At 38.1% G+C, this 16,313-nt stretch overlaps 1 protein-coding gene across 1 annotated transcript in view; it reads right to left on the bottom strand.

Moving 5' to 3' along the window:
- Positions 1-16,313, bottom strand: part of TTN (titin) — a 302,859-nt gene that overhangs the window by 74,067 nt on the left and 212,479 nt on the right. Inside the window, exons 208-238 of the mRNA XM_055289874.1 lie at positions 15,581-15,728; positions 15,247-15,424; positions 14,787-14,908; positions 14,407-14,694; positions 13,992-14,288; positions 13,693-13,879; positions 13,103-13,218; positions 12,715-13,014; positions 12,222-12,521; positions 12,002-12,107; positions 11,703-11,899; positions 11,317-11,622; positions 10,938-11,216; positions 10,037-10,336; positions 9,631-9,933; positions 9,155-9,517; positions 8,555-8,857; positions 8,127-8,426; positions 7,734-8,030; positions 7,350-7,634; positions 6,970-7,263; positions 5,365-5,664; positions 4,940-5,248; positions 4,661-4,851; positions 3,830-4,259; positions 2,232-2,540; positions 1,954-2,102; positions 1,835-1,867; positions 1,611-1,740; positions 1,218-1,517; positions 807-1,124 (exon numbers count right to left, since the gene is read on the bottom strand). Coding sequence (XP_055145849.1) covers positions 807-1,124; positions 1,218-1,517; positions 1,611-1,740; positions 1,835-1,867; positions 1,954-2,102; positions 2,232-2,540; positions 3,830-4,259; positions 4,661-4,851; positions 4,940-5,248; positions 5,365-5,664; positions 6,970-7,263; positions 7,350-7,634; positions 7,734-8,030; positions 8,127-8,426; positions 8,555-8,857; positions 9,155-9,517; positions 9,631-9,933; positions 10,037-10,336; positions 10,938-11,216; positions 11,317-11,622; positions 11,703-11,899; positions 12,002-12,107; positions 12,222-12,521; positions 12,715-13,014; positions 13,103-13,218; positions 13,693-13,879; positions 13,992-14,288; positions 14,407-14,694; positions 14,787-14,908; positions 15,247-15,424; positions 15,581-15,728 — 7,738 coding nt within the window. The remainder of the gene's footprint in view (positions 1-806; positions 1,125-1,217; positions 1,518-1,610; positions 1,741-1,834; positions 1,868-1,953; positions 2,103-2,231; positions 2,541-3,829; positions 4,260-4,660; positions 4,852-4,939; positions 5,249-5,364; positions 5,665-6,969; positions 7,264-7,349; positions 7,635-7,733; positions 8,031-8,126; positions 8,427-8,554; positions 8,858-9,154; positions 9,518-9,630; positions 9,934-10,036; positions 10,337-10,937; positions 11,217-11,316; positions 11,623-11,702; positions 11,900-12,001; positions 12,108-12,221; positions 12,522-12,714; positions 13,015-13,102; positions 13,219-13,692; positions 13,880-13,991; positions 14,289-14,406; positions 14,695-14,786; positions 14,909-15,246; positions 15,425-15,580; positions 15,729-16,313) is intronic.

Genomic DNA, 16,313 nt, shown 5'->3' on the forward strand with positions numbered 1-16,313 from the left:
TAATGATGTGTATTATTATATTCTTATATCCTGACAAAAGGGAAGAGAGGAGATTGTAGTAGGAGAGTATCATGGGATACTCTCCTTAATATTTATGCAGAATTATGAAGGGATACATAAGAAGGTGAATTCCCCTTTTAAGAAATATAACTGTTAATAAAAGGAAAGCAATTTTCCATTTTGCACAAATTTGGGACAGAAATATTCAAAGAGGGTAGTGACTACAGTTTCTTTACACTTAGATGAGAGAATAAACAAATACACAACAGTAGTGATGGTAATTATCGGAGGAACAATTATTACTATATATACACATATATATACATATACACATATATATGTGTATATATATACATATATATTTGTATATATGTACACATATATATATATACTTCATTAAAATGGATATATCTTTTCTCATATAGAGAAATAGAAACTTGATTGTGAAGATAAATGGGTCTCAGCAGTTGCTAAGAAAATGACTAGTTACTTTCTGTCCCTTTTGAGGAGCATGCAGAGAAATTGCTTTAGCCTCTGATAAATAAAACAGCCTGCCATGGAGAAAATTACAGCGAGGAAATTACAGACATCATCTCTTTTGAATAGGGAAAAGGTAACAGGTAAGGGAATGTGAAAATTCTGTGGAAATTGAGGGAATGAGTAATTGAGTAATGTGCCCATGTCTACATTCAAGCCATAGTAGCTTCCTAAGGTACAGATATAGCTCTTTTAATTTTGAACTATTAATGAACACCTAGGAAGGCAGCTGTGAGGAGGACATTCTTTCTCAGTACATTGGTACTTACATGTCTGGTCTTTGACAGTCACAGGGCCAACAGTGGCTGAAGGCTTGCTGACTCCTGCAGCATTGACAGCTTTGACTCGGAATTCATATTCCCCACCCTCTACTAGGTCTTCAACAGTAAATTGCAGTTCTTCCACATCACGCTTATTGCACTGCCTCCAGGCTTCTTTCTTTGTCCCAGTAGGGTCCCACGCAAGGCACTCAACAATATAGTGGGTAACAGGGGAGCCCCCATCATTCTTCGGGGGTTTCCATGACAGATGTACTGTGTTCTTTGTGATGAGGCCAATCTTGAGTTTAATAGGAGGATCAGGAGGATCTTTAAAAATAGTTAAAGGAAGTATTAAGCATTGTTTATAATAATATACTTCAATTTTGAGAAGATATTTGAAATTTAGATTTTAAAGCTTACATATCGGATCTCTGGCAGTGGTCCTCTGAATGGTTTCCACAGGTGGGCCAATGCCAAAACGGTTTTCTGCTCGCACACGGAAGAAATATTGCTGTTCGGAGAGGAGATCGGGCACTACAAATGTGGTGCTTCCACAGTCTGGATTGACTTTGGTCCAGGCTTTTCCATCAATAGTCCTCTTCTCGATAACATAGCCTTTGATCCTGTCTCCTCCATCGTCGTCTGGCATCTTCCATGAAAGTCTGCAACTACCCCTTGTGATATCACTGACTTTCAGATCTTTGGGTGGGCCTGGTACATCTGTTGGATGTAAATCACAATATAAGCAACGTTCCTTAAATGCTTAAAAATAATTTGTTTTTATTCTGTAGCAACTTTCAAAGTCCTTCTTACCCATGACTTTAACTCTGCAATTTGCAGTCTTTTGTCCTGCTTTATTCTTGGCTGTGATGCTGTATTTGCCTGTATGAGATCGTTTACACTCCGGAATAATAATTACTGAGGAGTTTTCAGCAGTCTCCAGCTGTACAAAGAAAATAGTAGTCATACATTGAATGAAATCATAGCAATATTGAAGTCAACCATATTCTGAATTATTTTAATTATTATTTTTTTACCTGTGCATCTTCAGGTATGTCATGAACTCCATCCTATTAGAAAAGCAGACAGTCAGTTGTAGTATAAATACTCTCATAGTGATTCAGTGGAAAAAAGAGGAGAATGGTTATTTTCTTACCTTCATTGCTTTCTTTGCCTTTCCATCAAATTCCCAAGATGATTTTGGTGTTGGGCGTCCCTTGATGACAGCAGGAATCCTAATCTGTGAGCCAGCTTTACAAACCAGACAGTCCTGTGCTCCAATATCAATGAAAACTTCTGGTTCCTCTGTAATACCACATACAATTTAACAGGATTTAGCTCATATTTGTCAAAAGTAATTGAAATATCTTCAGTAAATTAATCAATTTCATAATAAGATCAAAAGGAATACATAAACTGAGTAAGTACTAGTACCTTGAATATCAGTGGCAGGGATCTCCCCAGTTGTATCACTTGGTTCAGATTCACCAGCTTCATTGACAGCTTTCACTCTGAATCTGTACTTCCTGAGCTCTTTCAGATTAGGCACCACACATTCACAGGTAGTTATAAGTTTGTCTGGTTCATTTACTCTTTTCCAGTCAGTAGTACCTTCTTCTTGCATTTCTACAATGTATCCTTTGACTGGGCTGCCACCATCTTTGGCTGGAGGTTTCCATCCTAGTGAGATGCTTGACTTCGTTTTATCTTTAACTTCTGGGCAAGAAGGTGGCCCCGGTGGAACTAATAACAAAAGAAAAAAAAAAAAAAGCTTCATCAGATTTTGAAGCTGATGAAGTGCTAGAATCTTTTACTACACATGATCATATATTATTTTAATCTATTAAAATATTAAAATAGAAATGCTAAAAGGGAATACAGTTGCCTTCTAGAGAAGAGAAATAAAGGAAATGGTCTATTTTCCTTTAGCATTAATGCAAAAACAGAGAAAGCAAACAACTAACTGGGAATAGAAAGACTACTTCCTATCTTGTTAGATTTACATTCTATTTACACATGATTGGTAAAAAACTACTTTACTTTTGAGATCCCTTTGAAGAAATTCTACAATAGCCTTTACTGAAAACATGATTTAAATTTAATTTGCCACAATATGAAAATTTAAAAACGATTCCATCAATAGCTAGTAAACCTTCGAACACAAACTAATCTTAATGCCCTTTAGGGACAGGATCAGTGTCTACAGTAATCCCATAACAATCCTTTACCTTTCTGAAAGTGCTTTACAATTACAGAAATTCTTTTACTGCACTTGTCTTTTTAATCTTAACTTTTCCCCCTCCAGTGGTTAATATAGATCCTTGCACAAAGCACCTGTTCAATACTAGTTTGCAAACGAATGAATAACTACATCATTATATATGTATATATGCTCCACATAGCACTTGAGTATTTAAAATTTTCTTTTTAACAAATAATTGAATTTTTCTTCTATAGAGAATCTAATCAGATATATAACAAATAGGATGAATTATTACGGCCACAGTGTTTGTTAATTTTTGAACGAATCTGCTCACAGATCTTTTAGAAGAATTTTTCTCTCTTATTTGACCTCACAGACTATGCCTGAGAATCCTAAATCTTTGTTCAATAATATTATTGAGAAGCTAACAACATTTTGTTTTTTGTTGAATTCCTACTGGAAGGTCTGACTGTTTAGTGGGAGAGATGATTTCCCCAGTATCTAATGAGATAGAAATCTATTTAAAGTATCAGAAGAGATAGGAGTTTATAGTCCAGGTCTTTATTATTGTGATTCCTCATAAAATATTTGGTTTAATCCAAGAGTTTACAAACTGTATGATTTTATGTATGTGTGTATGTATATATATGTGCATGTATGTATACACACGTAAATATATACTTCTGATAGTCTATGTGAATATGAACCTTTTTAATTTTAATAAATAAAATAATTTGGCATAGAAAAATATAAGAAATTTAAGGCAGAATTATCCATTTAGTGACTTTGTGCTTTAGAAATTAGTCCCCAGAAACGGAAGCATACTTACATATGGGATCTCCTGCAACCTCTGGATCTGATGGTTCACTGGGAGGACCAATTCCTGCAGCGTTTATTGCCATGGCTCTGAACTGGTATTTAACGCCTTCAAGCAAACGAGGAACATTAAATTCCACGCCTTTCAATCCCACTTTAGTTATTGGTGCTCGGCTAACACGTGACCAGTAAGGACTTCCCTCTTCTCTTTTCTCCAGCCAGTAGCCAGTAATTGGAGAGCCACCATTGTCCAAAGGAGGAGTCCAGCTCACTAGCATTGATCCTTTGGTGCGTGCCAAAACTTTTGGTTTTCCTGGAGGTCCAGGAAGGCGATAAGGATCTTGAATGACTACTTTATCTGATTTGCACTCATCACTGATTCCATATTTATTCACTGCCCTGACTCGGAACTCATACTGACCATTGGGGATAAGTTTCCAGATCTAGAAATTAGAAAAATAGAAATTTATTGAAGAGAATATACTTATGTTGATTTTCACTCATTTAAAAATTCAACTTATTTTGGGAGGGATGACTATAAGAAGAAATAAATATATAGACTCAAAACATGGGAAGACAGGGAAAAGGAGAAAGCTTTTTTAAAATAAAAATATGTAGATGTATTGTGCCTGATAGTGGATCTCAATTAAAAGAGTATCTGTGTATCAAACGCTATGTACTAAGGAGCCTTATGTGTGTGGGGCTAAACACTACAATAACAAAATAACAGCTTATTGTGTGTGGTTTTGAGTTTAATTATCAAATTCCAAGGTTATACTAAAATGGCATCAAACCAGAGTCATGTACTTTTAATGTGTATAAGAAAATATTTAGAAGAGTTTACCCCATATCTTTTCTCTACAGCAGTGTTGGTGACTTCCTCCCATTCTGCTTTCTTCCTACTTGCATCACGTTTGTCAATAATATAATGGGTGATTTCACTGCCACCATTATCAAGAGGGGCATCCCATGTCAAGTAGCAAGATTCAGCTTTAATGTCAGTAACAGCAAGATTTCTTGGTGGGGATGGGCGGTCTGGAAAGGAATCAACAGAGAATATTGAGAAGGCAATCCTTAAACAGACAATGGATGCCCTTTTGATGTAAGAAAGCAAGTCACTTACCATATACTTCAACGTGAACATTTCGGAACACTGAGCCAAGGCGATTGGAAGCAGTAACTGTGTAAGTGCCTTTGTCCTCCCGGACCGCTTTGGGAATGCTAAGCTCAGTTTTTGCCTCACTTCGGGATACCTCTTCCTTGGTTATCTGAAGTGCATCAGTGGGTTTTTCAATTACAGTTTCATTTTTGGACCATTCAATCTTAGGCATTGGAAGGCCTGTCACATCTGCAGGGATGTGGACTGGCTCTCCTGCCTTAACTTTGATAGTGTCTCCTCGAACACTCAGACGCAACTTAATAGTTGGAGGCACTGCAAAGAGAAGAGAAAGAAAAAAGTAGCAAAGTCATAAGGAGGTTTTTTCAACTTATGGGATAAAGGCACACTGTAAAATGCATTAAAATTATTATTATATTTAGATTCCGCACCTTCATCATCTTGTATGACTACATTAAGAGGTAGGGATGGTTCACTTTCACCAATTTCATTGACAGCTTTGACACGGAACTCATACATTTGGTGTTCATCAAGATTTTCAACCAGAAAAGATGTGGTTGGGCAGAGTCGCTTGTTAACTCTTTCAAAGTCAGGTTTGTCGTGACGCCGTTTTTCAATGATATATCCTTGGATGGGACTGCCACCATTACTGCGGGGCTCTTTCCAGTCAAGGGTAATAGTGGACTTTGTCCTTTCGGTGTATGTGAGCCTCTCTGGAGATGTTGGAGGACCTTTAGCCAGAGGCAAGTGAAAATGATTAGCATGAGATAAATATTCATGTAAGAAATATTTCACTTCAACTTAATTACGTAAAAAATAGCCTTCTGTTTGGCATAACCTTACATCCTTATTTAAAATCATTCGTAAAACTTGTCATTTGCCAAAATTATAGACATTCATGTAGATAGAATTTTTCTTAGCAAACTTTTTATCAAGATTATCAGTGAAAAATCAAGGGCACGTATGCTTTTTTAATTTAACATTTTAGATTGTTTACCTTTGTAACTGGGGATGCTTCTAATTCTAATGAACTAGGAAAGTAAGTCTGTGAAGTTTTGCTTTGAATGACCAGCTGAGAGCAAAGTGTTTTTTCTTTTATTAACAGATAGTGGATATGTCTACGAACATACTTTGAGTCATGTTGCCTCACATGTGGGTTCAAAATATGGTGGAAAGAGGATGTATGTAATGCTGCTGAAGTTTTCTTTCCTGAAGGACCAAACTAAGAGTTAAGCTTTCAGTGGTAAAACTAGACCCAATCCATACTTGTTGACTGTTATTGCAACCGGAAGGAGTGGAAGCTCAGCTCTGTTCTGGTGCCTCTGGCACAGCCTGTGGTAAATTGGACATTCATAGATAAGCTGCAGCAGTGGTATAGGATGTAATTTTTTTTTTTCAGGGGCTGATGGTGAAAGAATAAGTTCTTCTGTCTCTTGAGGAACGGGTCTTCCTCAAAGGCTTTGCTTTCTTAGATGGGATGTCAGTGTGCATTACTGTGTGTGCAATTTTAGTGTTTCGTATTGATTTCTGGGAGATTCCCTCTGGTTGGTTTTCTATTCTTTGGAGGCTGTTACTGGTTTGGGGCCTCTCTATCCTTCCAGTATGGGGACTTTTTGAATATAGAGGAAGACTAAGGCATTTATCCTCAGGAATTGTCTAATCTTTTAGAAGAACATTGAATTCTCTTTAACTACTATGCTAGTAAATTTTAAAAACCCGACTTCCAATGTGTTCTACTGGAGAGATAGATATAATATGTCTAAACTACTTCTAGGTTATTATTAAGCCCCTGTAGATCCAAGTTTTTCAGTACAAGAAACCATGCATGATTAATATACTTATAGCCACAAATTACATTGAAATTATAGCAAATATGATATCTTTAATGTTGCTAATAGTTTTTTGATTTACTTTTCTTATTATTCTTTAGCTATAGATTTTGAGACTGTTGGGAGTTTGAAGCCATACAGCTCAGTAAATAATATAACTAGAAGCAAAACATTATTCTATAAACACAATGAAACCTTCTCTTTTACCTAGTGGATCAACTGCAAGAATTGGTCCTATTTCAACAGGAGGGCCACAGCCAAACTTGTTCTTGGCAATAACACGGAACTTATATTCTTGTCCTTCAAGTAGACCTGTGATGTCACATTTAGATCTCTCAGTCTCTATCGGTTGTCTCCAAGTATGCATCTTGGCATCTTTTCTTTCAATGATAAAGCCTGTTATTTCACTTCCTCCATCATCTTCTGGATCAGACCAGTTAAGTAGACACATCTTTCTGTTTGTTACAACAGGTTTTAAATCAAGAACTGGACCAGGGACATCTGAAAACAAAACAAAGCCAAAAATCAATGTAATAAGATAGTACCACTTGGGAAAATCCTGTGAAAATCAGTGCAACATTCCTTACCAAAAACTTCTACCCTAGCTGCTGCAAATTTGGAACCACAGCTATTTGTAGCTGTAATCACATATCTGCCATGATCTTTTCGCAGTGCATCCTTGATAATTAGTTCAGATTTGGTTCCAACGTTGTCTATCACAACGCGGTCTTTATCCAGCTCCCCTTCTTCTTTGGTCCATACTTTTGTAGGTACAGGGCGACCAGTCACCACAGCTGGAATTCTAAGAGTCTTCCCAGCCATTATTTGTATTCCACCCTTGACAGAAACATCCAGTTCCACAGTTGGAGGCTCTGTTGAAAGAGAACAGTCATACATTAGCCCATGAAAGATTAAAAAATAGTCCCATATAGAGAAAATATCCATAATTTTATTCTAATAATGTTAAGTACCTTGTGGTTCAGCCACAGTAACAGGTTCTGTTTCTCCAGGCGGTCCTTCCCCTGCGGCGTTGACAGCACTCACCCGAAGTTTGTAATCAGCACCCTCTCGGATTTCTTTGACGGTGTACTGACGGACCTTGATCATCTTCTCTGTGCAACGTGACCATTCATTTGTGCCAACCAACTGCTTATCAACAAAATAGCCAACAATTTCCCCACCACCATTGAAAGCTGGGGGTTCCCATTCTAGTTCAATAGTTGTAGAACTTGTGTCAGTGACTCTTGGGATAGGTGGCCCAGGAGGAGCTAGAATGAATGAAGATATACAAATCAAACTCCCTGATGGTTTTAAAATGTACAATAGCTTGTTCTACTCCACCTTCTTCTTAAGGAACTACTTACAGATTGGATCACGTGCTGTTTTGGGATCTGAAGGTGGACTGAACTTTCCAGGTCCAGCTGCATTTTCAGCACATACTCTGAAGACATAGGTGAGTCCTTCTAATAAGCCATCTACATTGGCTTTCAAGGCATTCAGAAGGCTTTTGTTGACACGAGACCAATGTGTACTATTAACTTCACGTTTTTCAAGCCAGTAACCCAAAATGGGGCTTCCATTATCTTTTGGTTCATTCCATTTCACTAGCATACTGTTGCTGGTAACATCTTCCACAATGGGCTTTTCTGGTGCATCAGGAGGTCCTGATAAAAAAATAACATTTGAATTAAATTTCCCAATATGACATAAAAATGCAATTTTAAAAGCTGTAGTAATTATATACCAAAGTACATGGTAAAAAGGCAAACTTTAGATGCCAAAGGAAACTTACCAAATGGATCTTTAGCTACAAGTGGCTTTGAAACACATGGTGGACCTGGCCCAAATCTGTTTTCAGCTCTCACACGGAAGAGGTACTCTTTTCCTTCAATCAGTTTTGTTACTGAATATTTGCAATGTCTAAGTGTTGAAGTGACAACAATCCAGTCTGAGTCGGGTTTTGTCTTGTCTTTCTTTTCCAAAGTGTAGTTTATGATTTCACTGCCACCATCATCAAGGGGTGGTTCCCATTTACAAAGGACTGAGGTCTTTCTGATATCTTCAAATACAAAGTTGATTGGTGGTCCCGGTGTATCTAATATTTCAAAAGAAAACAGTAATCAAAAATGTGTGTGGGAAGGGTTGCTATGGAAAATATAAATGTGAGCATGCTCCTTTGACATGATTTCTGGTTTTCCCACGTCTATCTTTGTATTCTATTAGCTAATAAATAACAAGATCAGGTGATTTCTTTTACATGGCCAGCAGATAAAATATGATTGAGGATAACTTGCTGAAGCTATGTCCCATTTCTTTTAACTCTCCCCCAAACGTTATTTTCATGTTTTACTAAAGCCTTTTTCCATTGGAAAGTGTGGTTTTAATGACTCACCTAACACACTGACAGTACAAGGAGCTTTTGCGATACCGTGGTCATTTTCAACTTTGATCATATACAGACCATGGTCAGGTCGGAGAGAATCTCGGACGCGTAGCTGAGATTCTCCCTTTTTGCTATTGTCAATACTCAGACGCTGTGTCAGAGGCAGGACAAATGGTTCTTCTTCTTGAACTTCACCCTTCCTTCTCCTAACCAAGGGTGCTGCACGCTTCTTAATTTCCTCTGGTACGATAACATTTTCATCCTTTATCCATGTAATAGTTGGGTAAGGTGATCCAGAAATACTTGCATCAAGTGCTATTTCATCACCTCGTTTCACTTCCAGGCTTGTTCTCAGAATGACTTTGGGGGCATCTATAATGATCATAACCAATAAATGTTTTCAATTCTGATGAAAATAACTGACAAAACACTATTTTCATTTATTTCAAAATGGGAAAGTGGCAACTCCATGAAACAAAACTTACCAATGGGATCTACAGCTTTGGTTGGAGGAGTAGCCCGAGAAGGTTCACTAATACCCGCGGCGTTCTCTGCTCGCACACGGAATTGGTACTCTTTCCCCTCTTCAAGTCCTTTTGCTGTATAGGTCAGGATTGGTACCAGGTGTTCATTGCATCTCTTCCACCTTTCTTCACCCTTAGCAATCTTCTCTATGATGTAGCCCATTATCTTGCTCCCTCCGTCATACAAAGGTGGCTTCCATGTAATAGTCATTGCCTCCGCTGTAGGATTATGAACCTCTACATCTACAGGTGGATCAGGGGGTTCTGAAGAACAAGAAAAAAATGTTAGTATCAAGAAAATCACCTTCTTAAAACAAAACTATGATTTATTAGTTCTTAGCCATAGTGCATCCATGTCCAAACTTACGCTTTGGATCTTGAGCAATGACTGGATTTTTCAGTTCAATATATTCTCCTCCACCAACCTTGTTGACTGCTTTAACACGGAAGAAGTATTCACCATTTGGTATGAGATCCTTCACAGTCCACGACAGTTTGTTCTCACCAGACATGACTGGCATATATGTTCTCCTCCCAGCTTCTCTGCGCTCCAGGACATAATGAAGAATTGGGGTTCCACCATCAAATTCTGGAGGTTCCCAGGTTAACTTACAAGAACTCTTGGTAATGTCACTTGCTTTAATATCTTTGCACGGTCCAGGTAGGCCTATTACAAAAATGGATAATTATTCTAGTAATCCTGAAAAATCAGCATTTTAATAATGCACTTGTCTCTAAGTGGGGCTATCTGTATTTTGGGTTGGATAATCTTTGATGTGCTGGAGTGTCATTCACACTGCAGAGCATTTAGCATCCTTGGCCCCCAACTACTAAATGTCAGTGGTATCTACCTCAAGTCTGTGTGCCAAGCAAAAATGGCCCCACAAATTTCCAGACATTATTTGCAGGGGTGGGGGGAATGCAGAAAATGTTACTATCCTTGGTTTAGAACACTATGGGAAAATGTGAAGCTGTACAATTAAAAAATTGTGGTCATTTCAGTATTCTTTGGGTATGCTAATATCTTTTATTTAAATTCGTATTTCACATGCAATTAATTAAAACTAGTATAAATTAGTTAATAGAGTTTAGAGATTTCATCTCTTTAGAATTGTTTTACTTCTCATATGGAAAGACATAATCAGAAGTGACATTTAGTTTACAAGTGGCCAGTTCATGAAGCCATTTATATTATTAATAGCACTGCAAAGTCAACTGATTTCCTCTACACGTGAAGAATGTCTGGTTTTTCTTCAAAGAATGATTACCTATGACTTTGACATTGATTGAGGCTGTTGCTGAGCCGAGCTTATTCTCCAGTGTAATGGTATAAATTCCGGCATCTGCATGGACACTCTTGGGAACTTCAAGGTGTGCAGAGATGTGATCATTCTTCATTGTTAATCTATCACTTGCTTTAACTTCTTTGCCATCTTTATGCCAACTAACAGTTGGAACTGGGACAGCTCTGAAGGGAACAGGAATGCTTAACTTTTCACCTTCAATAACAATAATGTCATGAGTCTCCAGGTCAATTGTTGGCTTGCCTGTAAGATATCATTCAAGAGAGCAGAAAAGAGAGTATGTCAAAATGCAATGCATGAATAAAGGGTATTTTATTAACTATAAAAGACATTGTGCTCTTACAGTCTGGGTCTTTGGCAACCACATTTTCAGAGATTTCAGATGGCTCGCTGACACCAATAGCATTGACTGCTCTCACTCTCAGGACATATTCTTTGTCAGGAACAACACCTTCTTCAACCTTGAATTTCAAGTCCTTTATTGGGCGAGAATTAACTCGCATCCATTTCTCAGTGCCTACTGGACACATTTCAACATGGTATCCTATGATAGGACTTCCACCATTTTTCTCTGGAGGCTTCCAAGCAATGGCAATGTGTTTTCTCCCAGCATCAGTCACATGTAGGTCAAGGGGTGGTGAGGGAGGACCTGAGAAAAGAGTGAAATATTCATATCCACAGTCTCATCAAGTTCTAGACAATATCTTGTGTATAATCAGCACTACTTACTTGTTGGATCTTCAATGGATAGGATTTCTGTGGGTTCACTTGGGTGGCCAACTCCAGCTTCATTTTCAGCCCGAACCTGAAACTGGACCTCTGTTCCTTCAATGACATCAGTTACTCTGAAGTTACAGTCAGGTCCTGCAGTCTTTCCAGCTTTCACCCAACGGGTACCTAGCCTTTCTTTCTTCTCAATTATATATCTATTGAAATAACAAAGCATTTTATTAGCATTAATGAAAAAACACAGTTAAGAATTTGCAGCCAAGTGTAAGTTATTCTTTATGAATTAATTCAAATTCTACCTCTGTATTGGTCTTCCACCATCATTTTTAGGTGGCTCCCACTTTAGATCAACATGTCGTTTTGTCACATCAACCACTGCCAGGGCGTAGGGTGGTCCAGGAGTGGCTGAAAACAAAATAATCAATGATTAGGAAAACCAGAGGAAAGGAGATAATTTCCTGTCACAAAATTTAGGTGCGAGAGCACTTATTGTCACAAAGATTAAGTGCAAGAGCATACTGAAGGTGTCTTTGGCCAGCACAGAGTCCTCGATTTCGGTGTAGTCGCTTTGTCCTATAGCATTTTCTGCAGCAACTCGGAACACATATAAAGAGCCCTCAGTCAGCGGGGTGACTGTGCACTTGGTGTCCTTGACGGTGGTATCCACTGTTTGCCAGCCTTTTCGCCTGACGTCTCTCTTTTCCACAATGTAGTTGGTGATGGGGGACCCTCCATCTTTCTCAGGAACTGTCCATTTTAGGTCTGCTGTATTTTTTGTGATATTAATAACTTCAAGCCAGCGTGGTGGTGATGGAGGATCTGAAAAAGAAGGAATGAAAACAAATTCATTTTTTTTATTACCCAATAGTCAGTCTGAAAGTGCAGGCAGTCACTAAGAAGTAATGTAGCCAGGAGGAAATAATAGTAATGAATTTTTCATATTTTCTCGTATCGTAGCTCACAGGCAGATGTTAGAAGAATTTATATACCCCAGACATCAAGAGTGACTTACATAGCTTCTCCCGGCAAAGCACAGGGTCGCTGGGTTCACTGGGTTCACTTTCCCCGGCCTTATTCACAGCTCTAACTCGGAATGAGTATTCCTGTCCTTCCATGAGCCCTGGGAGCAAGTGCTGAGTGGTGGGAACCCCTTCCGCCACTCTGACCCACTCATCTGTTCCAGTCTTCAGCATTTCAATGACATAAGACTCAATCTTTGCACCTCCATCATGTTCTGGTTTTGTCCAATTCAACTTTACTGATGTTTTGCCTACATCTTTTACAGTTGGTTTTCCAGGGGGCCATGGAGGATCTGCAAGCCAATGAAATCATTGTTTAGGTTTGTCAAAAAGGAGTTCATATGAGCTTCAAAATAACCACAAAAATTATATAAATAATACCTATGGGATCCTTTATTAAGATTGGTTCAGTTGATTTGCTTGGTTTTCCAGGTCCAGCAAGATTTTCAGCCAACACACGGAATCTGTATTTTTTCTTATTGGTGAGACCTTTCACTCTGAATTAGGAACAAAGCGCATGTGTAACATCATGGTAAGAAGCAGAAGAAGCCTATGTTTATTTTACACAGAAGAGACTAATTTATTTAAATCGTGAAAAGGTGATTTGGAAATTTAACTGAAAAGCACTTCAATATAGATTAAAAATTGCTTTTTAACTGCCACACACTTTAGACTTGGCCAAACATACCAATCTAATTATAATATCTATGACAGTGATCATTATCATAATATACTGGGGGATCAAACACTTTGAAACTTCCTGAAGGTTAATATTTTAGAGTAAACTAAGAAATGTGCCCTTGAATGGAATTTGTATAATTTTTCAAATTATGAGGTAATAGAAAATATGAGTAAAAGTAGTTTAAAATTTTTTTTGTAAGATATAATCATCTATAATCCCAAGGAATACTAAAGAGTAAACATTTGAATATACTGCTGTCTTAACATCTTGATGGGGATTCTGAGCATACCTGTATGTTGTGTCCTTTACTGGCATCTTATTGCATCTAACCCATTTATCTGTATCAGGATCCAGTCTTTCAACCCAGTATCCAGTGATTGGGCTGCCACCATCATCATCTGGTTCACACCACGTGAGAGTCACTGCATCTTTAGTGATATCAGAAGGTTCTAGACGAGTTGGAGGTCCAGGTGGATCTATAGACAGGATAATGGTGTAAAATGTTATATGTCTTGTATATAAATATGACACCAAAATGAAAGTTTGACATAAGCATCTTTTTTTTTATCAGCTGATTGAGAAACTTACCAAACTGATATTTGGCTGTTATTGGAGTGGCCTGAACTGGTTCACCAACACCATACATGTTTTCTGCAGCAACTCTGAAGATGTACTCTTTATTGGGGATTAATTTGGTGGCCTTGAAGTTTGTATCCTTGACGGTGGATGAGAGCTTGTGCCACACTTCACTATCAGTTGCTCGTCTCTCCACAACATAGTTTGTGATCTTAGATCCACCATCATCGCGTGGTGGGTTCCATGTTAGAAGACATGACTCATTGGTTACATCTGTGATGTCAAAGGCAGCTGGTGGTCCGGGTTTATCTGTGTATGGCATTACAGATGCAGAAAAAAAAATTGTTCACCTTTTTTTTTTTTTTTTTTTTTTCAAGAAAGTAACTGCAAAGAGTTTATCCCCTTTTAAAATGAGAACCTTCCTTACCTAAGACGTTCACTTCCACCACAGCAGTGGCCCGGCCACACACATTCACAGCCTCGATGATGTATGTGCCAGTGTCACTTCTCTTACTATCAACAATAGTCACTGTGGATTTCTTAGGGACATTTTCAATGGTAATTCTTTTGTCCTGCTTTAGAATCATATCAGCCTTTGTCCAAGTTATTTTAGGTTCAGGTTTTCCGGTTACAGTGGCAGGAAGTTCAATCTTGGTCCCAGCTTTTACGGTGAGACCAGCAAGGAGCTTCACATCGAGGAAGATTTCTGGGGCCTCTGAATTGGAAAAGTTATTTATGATGTTATCAAGTTCAAGCAGATTTAAGGTCAGAGGCCTATTTGATAAGACAAGAATCAAAAATAGATACCTTGTGTGTCCACAGCCTGGATTTCCTCTGTGGGTCTGCTTGGTTTGCTAGCGCCCTGCCTGTTTAAGGCCTTCACACGGTAGGCATACCATTTGCCTTCCTCAAGACCTGTCACTTCCACTCTGTCAGAAAACAGAATAGGATGTTTTACTGTGATGTCGATAATCGTTTCATTGTGTAGTACTCATAATCTTTCAAAAATTCAAACCCCTGGTATAATACTAGTCTTTAAATTAAACCTGGATTACTTCAACACTATAACTGAATACATTTTCATTTCAATACTGTCATGAAAACCCTGAGCAGGCAGTACATTCAGCAGCACCTTTAAAAATCAGACAGACACACCGGCAGCATAGGATTCTCAATGAAAAAAGACAAACATTTAAATTTTCCCCAGCAAAGCCCATTTTAGTGACTAGGAGTACACATTTACTCTCATGCCAATTTAAAAACCTACTTTGTTTCTGCAACAGGTTCTCCACAGGCAACCCATTTATCAGAACCACGTGGACATCTTTCAACTATATATCCTTTGATGCGCGAACCACCATCATTTTTAGGTGGATCCCATGTTAAGAAGATGCTATTGGCTGTTCGATCTCTCCATTTAACATTCTCTGGTGGGTCAGGTACCGCTATAACATTTGGAAGACAGAGTCAGTCTTACACAGGCCACCTATGCAGTTCTCTTCACATTGCCAACCCCTGCCTTGCCCCATAACTTCAACTCTAGGTCTAAAAGCAAAAACAGGCAACAAGATTAGGTAAGTAATCATCAAGAATGTACTCACTTGCAGGAGCTGACATATTTACAGGTTCATCAACATATGCAGGTTCTCCAGGGCCACATTTGTTACGAGCACAAACTTTAAATAAGTACTCTTTTCCTTGAACAAGATCAGGAACTGTGAATTCTAGATCAGTCACAAAGTCCATAACCTGGGACAAAGAAATACAGTTAATCAGTTATTTCCCAAAAACCCTTTCCCCAACTTAAAAGATTTTTACCATGACCAGGGATACAAATTGCAGTTGTTTTGAATGCTAGGGATTGTTCTTACATTAATTTCATATTAGGGAAAATTGTAAAGTAGGATACATGATATTTGACTCAATATAAGAAAAACAACTGCTTCATAGTTTGTACACATTAAAAATGATGGCAAATGAGGTGTTGATTCTACCAGTTTGCTTATCAGAAATATGATTTTAATTCAGGGTAAAGAATAGTAACTAATATAAACACGAGGAAATAATGGCTGATTAGGTCAACTAAGGTATTCTAGTGGAATAAGAAGTGTGACCACCAGGGAAATAAATATTTACTTTCCGCTTCTAGCTTAATGGGTACATATTGGGTACTTAGCAGGTACCAAGTCAGTAGGGTGTTTTTTTTTTTGTTTTGTTTTTTTTTTTTTTTTTTTTTTTTACAAATTTGGTAAGGCTCACAAGACAAGACAATTACAATTATACAATCCTTGGTTGAGCTACCTCAGGAAGCATTAGCACCGATGCATTCTTAAA

The sequence above is a fragment of the Symphalangus syndactylus genome, chromosome 8 (genome assembly GCF_028878055.3).
Source record: "Symphalangus syndactylus isolate Jambi chromosome 8, NHGRI_mSymSyn1-v2.1_pri, whole genome shotgun sequence".
NCBI classification, from domain to species: domain Eukaryota; kingdom Metazoa; phylum Chordata; class Mammalia; order Primates; family Hylobatidae; genus Symphalangus; species Symphalangus syndactylus.